Raw genomic sequence first — 12,070 nt, 5'->3', positions numbered from 1 at the left:
AAGTTAGATATAATGGAATTCAGGCATGGAACAAAGTGCAACCTATGCAAAAGAGGCTGTTCCATGGTGTTAGCAATAAATCTTTGAGGCAGCTACTTTGGTGGTGGCAACAGTTTCTGGAGCTTCTCACTCACAAATGGGGTGTGTGTGTGTGTGTGTGTGTGTGTGTGTAAAGAAAACTGATTGGTAATCGAAATATATCTTTTTCTTGACTGTACATGGATCATATATTAGGAGATGAAACCTCACAACAAAATTAAAAAATCAGAAATATTAAATGCATCTTTTTCAGATCATAATGCAATGAATTTTATGCAATAGAAGGAATAAAATTTAGATTAATAGAATTAAAAAGAATGGAAACTAAATAGTCAAATCCTAAAGAATTAATGAGTCAAAGAAATAATCTATGATTTAATTAAAGAATGACAACAATGAAGCAACATATAAAAATCTATACATTGCATCCAAAGCAGTATTTAGATGAAAATTTATGTCTCTAAATTATTATATCAATAAAATAAGAAAAGAGCAGATCATTGACTAAGTATGCAACTAAAAAAAAACCTAGAAAAAAATAATTTAAAATTCCAAAAAAAATAAATACCAAAATTTTGAAAATCAAAGGAGAGATTAACCAAATTGAAAGAAAACTGTGAATCACTTGACCGTTCTCTACAATACAATGATATAAGACAATTCTAAATGACTCATCATGAAAAATTCTATACACTTTCAGGGAACAAATTGATGGGGTCTAAATGCAAGAATATAAGCATAATAAAAATAAAATGCTGCATTAAGGAGTCAACACCATTGATCAACTAGAAGCATCTAGGCACTGCAGTGGGTAGAGTACCAGATTGAAGTCAGAAAGATCTGACTTCAATTAACCTCAGACATTTACTAGCTATGTGGGCAAACCTTTAACCTATGCTTACTCTGGCTTACTGTTTAGCTGAATTACTTTTTTTCCTGTAAGCTTATCAGATAACAACATTTTCCAAAACTACTCCACTAATGACTGTTAGAAAGTTTGCTCTGAATTCCCAAGGCATCTCAAGACTTTAGATTTTAATGAGCACTTTGCCCCATGGAGGCCCTTTCCTGAAGCCTCCGGAGTCAACAAGGAGGAGAAATGATGGTCAATTTCGCCTCCTTCCCCAATTATTCTTCTCCTTTTGCAGTGGTTTCAGCCAGATGCCAGTCTTCCATCGCTAAAAGATTTCCCTGAAATTGTATGTGCATGTGGTGTGTGGTGGATAGGATGAGTAGTGCTGTTTAGAAAGGAAAGGTTAGGTAGAAAAAGACAAAATTTGGTCTTGGGGAACTGTCTGAAGATCCAGTTTTATAAACTTTTTTTTTACTTTTGTGAGACTGAGACCCATTGTTTTCTGGCATCTTGTAGCTACCCATATTGCCACGGATTTCTTATCCTAGGTACAAGTTTTTTGAGGGTAGTGGGTATTGGAGTTACAAAGGTAAGGGATCATGTTAAACCAGAGATATCTTCTGCTCTCCTATTCCCTTTTATTTGCTCAGTCAGTGATACTTTCAAAAAGGAAATGAAAGAGAATGTTGAGAGGTGGATCACAGAGAATTGTGAATAAATATATGAAAAAAAGGTATGGATTAAAGAGAAAGTTAAACTTTCTTATTAGATCAATTTTCATAAAAGAATGAAATATCAGAACTAGAAGAAAATATCAATATGCAATGTGTTTATTAGAACACAATATTGAGATACTTTAGAGAATATAATGTTAGAACTTAAGAGAATTTCATTAACCTAGAATATAGAGTGTCAGAGCAAGAATGAATATAGAACATAGAATTTAGAGCCTCAATGGCCCTTTCAGACCAACCTCATACTTTTATACATTAGAATATGGAAGTGAAGAGAAATGTAGTGATATCCCTTATGTCTTAATAGCCAATCTGGGATTCATGGCTACTCCCAATAGTGAGTAGAACTGTCATTAAAAACAGGATTCCTTAGCAATGATTCAGTGAATTTGCTTTTATACTATGCTATCTCTTGGTGTTCTTATATTTAGCTACAGTTCCATGAATAGCTGCATTCACTTTCTGGCAGGAACCTGTTATTTCTAGATGTACCACTGAGGAGGTAGGACCTGCTTCAGACTGCCTGATTTAAATGAATTCTTTGGTTAACTTGAATGTATTTTTCCTCCTAGGGAAATAAGTTTTTAACTGAATGAAATAAGCTGGCACGTAACAAGTAATAATAATTATATTCGAATATAGTGCTTTAAGGTTTAGAAAATGCTTTAAAAATATTACTTCATTTTATATAAAAACAACAACCCTAGGATGTAAGTGTTATTATTATCCCTATTTTATATATGAAAAAAACTGAGTCTTAGAGAGATTGTCATTTTCCCAGGACCAAACAACTAGTGAGTATCTGAAGCTATATATGAACTCAGGTATTTCTGATATCAGATCCAACATTTCAATTAAAGTGCTATTTACCATTTGTGCATGTTTTAATTTATTGTGTCACATGTTGTAATATACCCAGAGAAAGAGAGAGAGAAAAGCTGTAGCACATCCTGGTAGCTGTGGCTAGTATTCCCAGGAGAATAAACCAGAGTGATTTGGCATTGATTGAAATAATTGCAGATATTGGGCTTGAAAAAGAGAACACTGCTAAGGAGATGATCACTGCTTTCAGAAATCCAAAAGTTTCTCATGTGGAAATCTAAATAGGATTTGTGTAAATCCAAGAGGAAAATAGGAACATGGTATAGTGAAAAGAGCACTGAACTTGAACTTTCAAAACTTCCTTTGAGTTCTGGTCATAATATTTACTGTCTTTGTCATTTCAGAACAATCACTTGACCTCTTTGGAGCTCAGTTCACCCACCTATAAATCGAAGGGCCTACATTAGAAAACCTCTAAGGTCCCTTACAACTTTGAAATACTATGATCCTTTGATTCTATAAGTAATAGGGAAACAGATTTTGACTCATTATAAAAAATAAAATGTTAAGATGGAGAATTTAGCTACCTTTCAAATAGTGAGCCCCTCATCAGAAAAAGTATTTAGGAAGATCGTGGATTCGTATCATTTCACTTCAATGAACACAAATTAAGTGCCTACTATGTGCAAGGAATTTTATTAGACATGAGCAATCCATGTCCCCGACCTCAAGGGACTTTTATTTCTTTGGGGAGAATATGGCCTTTATACAAATAAGCAAATTCAAATCAAGAAAGTGATTTAGGGAGAGAAATCTAGCAACTGGGGAGAAGAAAGAAAATTTTGTGCAAGAGGCAGCAGATGACCTGTGCCTAGAAGGCAGCTGAGGATTTTTGGAGATGTAAAGGAGGAAAGATTTCATTATAGAACTAAGGGACCACCATCTTTGCAGACACATAGAGAAAAATAAGATGCAGTATCCTGGATGATAATATGTGAGGAATACCATGAACATACAACCTACAATGGGTAGGAAGCTGGAGTTCTACAATTGATTTCTAACATTCCTTTCAATGATGTGAGATTTATATGTGTGTGCATATATGTATACATACATACATATACTATAGTATTTTGAGGCAAACCAACATTGCAATATTTTTCAAGATAAAGGTACCAAATTTCTGATTCTACAAATTACAAAGAGGCAGGACCTCCTGCAAAGGGAGTTTCAAGGTTGATATCAATCCTTGGCTTGCCTAGAATGACTTATCTCTCCATTTGGAGTTAAGAGAACACAGTATTGTTCTGAAGGGAAAGGTAGAATTATTTTTTTTAAAAAAAGTCATTTTCCTCCCAAGAGTCTATAAAGTCATCATCTCTGTCCAAATGTGACAATGCTTTGCTCAATGAAGAATGACTTCCTATGGGTTGACTAAAGGATTCAAAAATGGAATATCAGGAGGTCTTCAAAGATGAAGATATAAACTATGGACAGTCTATTAGCTAATAAGAGATCTTTGACCTCTGAATCCCTCTTCTAACCATGGACTTTCAATGTATGACTGTACAGTTACAAATACTATGCCTGGATCTTCTCAAAATCCATAATGACCTTAGATGATGTCCATGTAATACATGGGTAATAAGGTAATGAATATTTTGTTTTTAATCTGGCATGGGAAAACAATGCAACAAATGTTCCTATTTTATGGTTGAGGAAACAGTGTCAGAAAATTGAACTAATTTGCGCATTGTCATAAAGTTTGTAAGTTGGAAGTTGAACACACATCTCCTTATACCTGTGTCCAATCTTTTTTTTCACCAACAATGAGATGAAATACAATCCCATTTTTTGAAGATGATGAAAGGCATGATTTATTAGTTATAAAACTGCTAAGAAATTGCAGAGCGAAGACAAACCAATATCATGGCTCCAAATTTTGGACTCTTTCCAAACAACTCTGCCTCCATGAAAGATCTGAAGTCAAAAGAACCTAGTTTGAAGCTCGTATTTCAGAAACACCACCCGATTTCATTTAGTGAGATAGTTATTGTCCAGGCACTGATCAGAAGAATTGCTTAGTTCGTTTTAAGCTTTTCAAATGCTTATTGAGGAAGACCCTTGAATTGGCCTCCTTTTTTCTAGGTTGACCCTATCAATTACTCTGCTATTCCTTCCTGGTAAGAATTTTCCTTTTTTCCATTATTATTGTCCCTTTCTTGTTTCTTCTTTACGTTTACGTATACAATGAGTGACCCATATTGGACTTATATAAAGAAAAAATTTGTAAACAGTATGACATAGAACAACTTACAGAGTAGTTTAGAATAACATATCTAGAATACAAATACCATGGATAATACAGAAGCCTCAAAATGTCAATCACAGGACAAAACTGGAAAGTAATGGATCATGGAAAAGAAAATGTTAGAGCTATAAGGAAATTTAGTTCCTAAATGCAGAATGTTCAATATAGAAGCAAATTTAGAATTTAGACTAGAGAAATATGAACTAACTGGATTGTTGGAAAACAAAACATAAAAAATCAGAGTGATGAGGCATGTTAAAATCATATAGAACAACCCTATCAGTTTACAGATGAAGAAACTGAGTCAGAAACAGAGAGTAATTTCTTGAATGATATAGTGAATTTGAGTTAGTTATAAGTAAAGCTCAAACCCAGAGGTAGGAAGACCAGAATTCAAATCCAGGCTCAGATATTTATATAATCCAGGGCAAGGACATTTAATCTCTATTTGTCTTAGTCTACTCGGCAATAAAATTATGATAATAATATAACAATAATAAACTCTCAGGTTGGTTGTAAGGATCAAATGAAATTATATTAGTAAAAAGAGCTTAAAGGCATAGTACTCAGCACATGGGAGATACTACATATAAATATTATCTCTCTATCTATACAACTATAGATATATAGGGATATAGAGAGAGATGGATAGAGATGGATATATAGATATCTATAGAGAGAGATCTATATATGAATATCTATAAACATCTATTCATCTGAATCTATCCATTCAATTTATCTATCTATCTATCTGTCCTGTGCTATATAAATATTCCCCTACCCCTTTGATGTCAAACTGGAGTTAGAATCAAATTCTTGTGATTCCTGCCTTGGATGCTATCTGTACTCCAGTGAATGATGGCCTAAATGGACTCACACTCTTCCAGACAAATCTTCTTATAAATAATAAACAGTCTCAATAACAAGGTCTCTATATAAAGATGATATAAACCTCATGGCATGGCCCATTTACAGCCAAATTTCAATCCCAATAACAAAAAAAAGGACTTTTTTTTTTCAGTCTTTGTGATCAGTTTGGCATTCCAATAACCTTACCATGTAATCGCATGGGACATACTTTGAATGGAATTGCTTCCTTTCCTCCCAAAAAGTATATAGCATTTTATGTTCATCACTCAGATATACAACAAAACCTACAAGTTATATAGTGAACATATTGCTATTCACATTTTACAGATAAAGAAGGAAAGGGTGAGAGGGCATTTGACTTCAGGTTCTATGTCTAATAAGTTATGGAGCTGGAGCACTAAGCCAAGTATTGCTTCTTCTTACAATGCTATGTCTACACAACTAAGCTTGAAAACTGAGACCATTTTTCTAGACAATAGAAGTAAATTTCTTCCTAAGTAAATACTAAGTTGGTCGGGTAGCTAGCATTGTGGATAAGAGTAGCAGATTTGGAGTTAAGAAGTCTCATTTCCCTGAGTTCAAATTTGGCCTCAGAGAGTTACCAGCTTTCCTCAATTATTAAATGAGTTGAGAAGAAAACGGCAAATTGCTCCAGTATTTTTGCCAAGAAAACCCCAAATACAGTCACAAAAAGTCAGACATAATGACTAAACAACAGACTGACAAAATAAGTAAGTTAGCAACAAAATTTGTTGGAATCTGGGATTCGAGTTCTAGATCAGTACTCTTCTCAGTATTTCGTATTTTCTCTACCTCCTCTATAGTTGTTAAGTATATGAATATATAAATTGGTTCTCTCATTGTTTTAATCTCTTATTTCCATAAAAGTTCCATGTGGATTTCTTATCAAACCATGAAGTTTGATATTGGACTCTTGAAGTCTATGTTAGTGAACTATAAGTAATAGTGAGTCCTACCAAATGGAAAGGATTTAAGGTATGAGTAAATAATAAGTTAGATTTATGATATATGAGGAAATATCTAAGAGCAAAAAAAAAAAAAAAGAAATCAATCAATGAGATTTTTACATACCTAAATACATATAGATCATATAGGTATATGCATACATATGTAATATAACATATAACAGAACATATGACATGTGATATAATATAATAATTAATATGATATTTCTAAACAACACTTAAGGGAGAAAGTAGTATTTGAGGAAATCAGGAAAGTTTTCAAGTAGAAAATTATGTTCCAAAAATATTGAAAATAGGTGTTTTTATTATTATTATTACTGTTACTATTTCATAATCTCGTAAAGCCTTTTTATGAAGGACTTTACAAAATCATAGTTATTCTTGGTTCTTGGTCAAAATGGCTCATGCAAATTGGTCTGATATTCAAATATCTGTCAAAAGTTATAATTTGGAAAAAAATGTGATTGCTCTTTTTTCCTGCAGTTTGAGAAAAGAGAAGGCCATGGATGAAGGAAATGAAACAGATGTGACCTATTTTATTCTAGTTGGACTCTCAGAGTATCCCAGAGCCCAAGTCATCTTCTTCTGCTTGCTCTTAATATCCTATTTTATCATATTACTTGGAAACAGCCTCATTCTCTTCTTGATCCACTATGATTCCCGGCTCCACACTCCCATGTATTTCTTCCTCAGTAATCTGTCCTTTCTGGACATGTGCTATACTTCATCTAGTGTGCCTCAGATGCTCATCAACTGCTTGGTCAAGATTCCCTCCATCTCCCTGGGCCAATGTCTGGCCCAGATGTGTGCCGGCCTTTATTTTGGGGTTGTGGAATGCCTCCTACTGGCCGTCATGGCCTATGATCGTTGCATCGCCATTGGCGACCCACTACGCTACTCAATTAGGATGAGTCCCCAGCTCTGTGTCAAGCTAGCAGTGGTTTCCTGGGTGGCAGCCTTTCTTCTGACTGTAGTTCCAACCCTTACAATGCCACTGGAGTTCTGTGGCCATCACATGATCAATCACTTTTCTTGCGAATTCTTGGCCATCCTCAAGCGTGCTTGCAATGATCTGAAGTTTTATGAGTGGTTGACGATGGCCACCAGTTGCCTGACTCTCCTTGCACCCTTTGCCTTCATCCTTGCCTCCTATGGGCGCATCCTTGGGGCTGTGCTGAAAATGCATTCAGCAGAGGGTCGAAAGAAGGCTTTCTCCACCTGCAGCTCCCACATAACGGTGGTAGTTATGTTCTATGGCACAGCGATATCTGTGTACATGATTCCTCAGGACAAGACCAACCAGGATCAGGACAAGCTCATTTCTCTGCTGTATGGTATCCTTCCATCTATGCTCAACCCCCTCATCTACAGCCTTCGGAACAAGGATGTGAAGATGGCGTTAAGGAAATTAATGGGAGAGGAAAAAATGTCTCCAAAGTAGAGATGGTTGGTTACTTTTTAACAAAACTGGAAAATGAAAGAAGTGGTTGCTTTAATAGTCCCCCTTCCCCCCCAAAAAAAAGTTTTCTTTTCCAAAACTAATCACTAGGGCAATAAATGATGAGGCAGCATTTTTGATAATTGTTTTCTAGAAGTGGAACTTCAATTGTCTCAGAAAGTCTAAATACTCTTTTCACATCAACATAAGTTGCTTAAGGAAGTATCTCCAGAATATTAATTCAACAACAATCTTCCCTTGCCTAAAAGTTCACCTTGAGGTAGTCTGAGTCAGTGCACAGAACTCTGAATCCATCTCCTGCTCCTCTGTCACTTATTACTAGTATGAATTTGGACAAGTTATCCAAATTTTATGATTCTCATTTATTTTTTTAGTCCATTTTTTAGTTGTGGCCAATTCTGGTATTTTCTAGGCAGAGATACTGGAGTGGTCATCATCTTCTTTTCCAAGTCACTTTACAGATGAGGAAACTGCGGCAAACAGGGTGACAGATTTGCCTGCAGTCACACAATCAGTAAGTATCTGAGTCTAGGTTTGAACTCACAAAGATGAGTCTTTCTGACTCCTGGCCCAGGATGCTATCCATTGCACCACCTAGCTCCTCTGTGCCATTTTAATAATATGTAAAATGAAGAAATTTTACTCTGATTTATAACAATAATAACTGAATTGTATGCAGTAACAATTCTGAAAAACACTTTATTTTTTTTCTTTCATGTTGTTCTTTACAACCACTTTTGAGCCAAGTTGAAACTATTGTCAATTATTTTTAGATGAGGAAACAAACTTAATACAGTTAAGTGACTTGATTATGAATAACAAACTAATGAGATTAGGATAGAATTTGGAGTGAGGTCTTCTTCACTCCAAGTTTAGTTTCTTACTCACTTAGCCAAAGTGTATTTTTCAGGTCCTTCCACCTCTGAATCTATGATTGTCTAATGCAAATCATTTTCTGTGAAATAATAACTCTTCCAAATAGCTTCACATTAGTGAAGATTCTGTTAAGGGTTGCAACAATCTCTACTCTTCTTCCTGACACTTTCCTGATACACCCTGCCCTTGCATGTTCTTAATGCCATCACCATTAACAACAAAAGCAAAACAGATAATTTATTACCATTGGTAATAATGATAGCAAAAACAATAACAGTAATCATCATGATAACATATATGCACATATACATTCATACATATTATATATATATATATATATTGCCTTAAGATTTGAAAGAACTTTATATGTTAACAAAACCAGTTAATAATGAAACTAGTTAATAATTACATGAATAATTAATAAAACTAGTTAATAATTGCATATGCTAATGAACATTTTGATTAAGCTAGTTAGTTGTTTTTTCTAGCCATGGTGCTGAATGAATCTATTTCTCCCCACTCCATTTCTACTCCTTACTATGATAACTGGCATGAAAAGGTTCCTGCTAAGCACAGAATTACTGCAGCAGTACTATTAAACTGACAGATAGCAATTTCCACAAGTATTTAGAATCCTCCTTAAAACACCAACTAAATAAACCATGATTCCTTCCTGTATTCAGACTTTGGTTCCTTTCACATTCCTCATAAGCACTAAAGAAAGTCTTGAAGTTTATGTACAATCTTTCAACACAAAAACCTTTAATAATTCAAGCAGCACATTGGACAGCTTCCAGATCTCAGAGTTGGCTCTCTTCTTCTAAAATCTCAAGATATCAATGCTTCAAAACTTTGCTTATCCTATTAAATTACTGATTTCCTCCATATCTCTCTTAATTCACAAAATTAAGGTCTTCCAGGAGTAAAAAAAAAAAAAACTTAAAACAAAATAAACAAAAACTTCACAAAATGGGTATAAACAGTTTACTATGTGATTTCTCAGGAATAGAAGAGAGGTCCTTCCATAAATAAAGCTTTGGGAAAGGTTCATGGAGAAAGGGTGTTTGTATTTTTATTTTTAAAATGCATACGAATATAAGTTATAGCAATACTAAAAGCTGAAAAGTATAGAGAATTGTAAAAATTACTATGTATTCTATAGGCATTCCCATAAAATATTCAAATAGCTTTAGAAAGTATATATTATAGTGATGAAATCTGATAATCCTGAGAGTGTCTAGAGGGCAATCATTATTTTGAAAGTCCTTCAGTTCATGCCTTTTAAGAAACAATTGAAGGAATTGGAAATGGTTAGCCTAGGAAAAGGAAGACTCAGGTGGGGTGTGATAGCTGTGTTAGAATACCCAAATTGCTATTACTATGGAACAGACAAAGACCTATTTTCTTCATCTAGAAAGAAGAGAACTAGAAGCACTAAGTCAAAGGTTCAAAGATGTAAATTTAAGCTCAAAAGCCTTCCTAGTATTAGGATTTTTCCTAAATTGAATGGGCTGCCTTGAGAAGTGGTAGGTTTTTCAAGCAGTAACTGGATAACTATATTGAAAACAGTAGTTACTTTTTTTTCCAGAGCCCAGATGGCAGTGCTGAGAAGTCCTTAGCTGATTCCTACTAAATTCTCTGTAAACAACTCTAAAATCATACCTCAAATTAAATACCAGAGCAATAAAACTAACAAAAGCTCAGGTGAAACAATTTTTCGACTCAAGCCAACTAACATTATTGGGAAGATCTTTGTAGTGGCCAGAAACTGGAAACTGAGTGGATGCCCATCAATTGGAGAATGACTGAATAAATTGTGGTATATGAATATTATGGAATATTATTGTTCGGTAAGAAATGACCAACAGGATGATTTCAGAAAGTCCTGGAGAGATTTACATGCACTCATGCTGAGTGAAATGAGCAGGACCAGGAGATCATCATATACTTCAACAATAATACTATATGATGATCAATTTTCATGGACCTGGTCATCTTCAGTAATGAAATGAACCAAATCAGTTCCAATGGAGCAGGAATGAATTGAATCAGCTATATCCAGTAAAAGAACTCTGGGAGATGTAAGATGTAAGAACCATTACAATGAATTCCCAATCCCTATGTTTTTTCCTGTCTGCATTTTTTTTATTTCCTTCACAGGCTAATTGTACAATGTTTCAGAATCCAATTCTTTTTGTACAGCAAAATAATGGTTTGGACATGTAAACTTATTTTGTATTTAATTTATACTTTAATATATTTAACATGTACTGGTCATCCTGCCATCTAGGGGAGGGAGTAGGAGAAAGGAGGGGAAAAATTGGAATAAAAGGTTTGACAATTGTCAATGCTGTCAAATTACCCATGCATATAACTTGTAAATAAAAAGCTATAATTTTAAAAAATAACATTATTGGGAAGAAAAGTCTGTCTCAGGGGTAGTTGGGAGGTTTTTTAGGGATGAAGAAAAGTGCAACCTATGCAAAACAGGCTGTTCCATGGTGGTAGAAATACATCTTTGAGGCAACTACTTGGTGGTGGCAGCAGTTTCTGGAGCTCCTAGCTCACAGATGGAGTGTGTGTGTGTGTGTGTGTGTGTGTGTGTGTGTGTGTGTACAGGTGTACTTGTGGGCAGGGGAAGTGTGAGGGTATGGTTGGACAACTGGTTGGAAGGAGAATGTGGGAAACCCTTTGCTGGTACTTGGTTAAGTACCCTGTTGAATTATTCATATGCAGTCCCAGATGGAAATCCCAATATCAAATGGGCTCAAAAGAGCTGCTTTAAATATTTTTGCACATATGGTTTCCTTTGATCATTTTGGGATACAAGCTTCATTCATTTTTCTTAGATTGTTAGATTTATTGGCATATAATTGGGCAAAAGTGTTTCTAATAATTGCTTTAATTTTATCTTCATTGGTGGTCACTTCAACCATCTAATTTTTGATACTGGTGATTTGATCTTTCTTTTTAACCAAATTGATCGATTTATTTATTATATTAAAAATAAGACTAGCTTCTCATTTTATATATATTAGTTCAATGATTTTCTTTCATTTTGGTCAATTCCACCTTTGATTTTCAGGATTTTGGTGGTTAATTTTGGGGGGATTTTAAAGG

General features: G+C 34.6%; 1 protein-coding gene across 1 annotated transcript; it reads left to right on the top strand.

The window, feature by feature from the left end:
* Positions 1 to 7,107: 7,107 nt before the first annotated feature.
* Positions 7,108 to 8,169, top strand: LOC127558215 (olfactory receptor 13H1-like). Its single transcript, XM_051991442.1, has one exon. The coding sequence runs from the start codon at positions 7,118 to 7,120 to the stop codon at positions 8,054 to 8,056; it is 939 nt and encodes a 312-aa protein (XP_051847402.1). The 5' UTR covers positions 7,108 to 7,117; the 3' UTR covers positions 8,057 to 8,169.
* Positions 8,170 to 12,070: the final 3,901 nt, after the last annotated feature.

This window comes from Antechinus flavipes, chromosome 3 (assembly GCF_016432865.1).
Source record: "Antechinus flavipes isolate AdamAnt ecotype Samford, QLD, Australia chromosome 3, AdamAnt_v2, whole genome shotgun sequence".
NCBI lineage: Eukaryota > Metazoa > Chordata > Mammalia > Dasyuromorphia > Dasyuridae > Antechinus > Antechinus flavipes.
The sequence above is the reverse complement of the archived record's forward strand: the minus strand, read 5'-3'. Positions and strand labels throughout refer to the sequence as shown.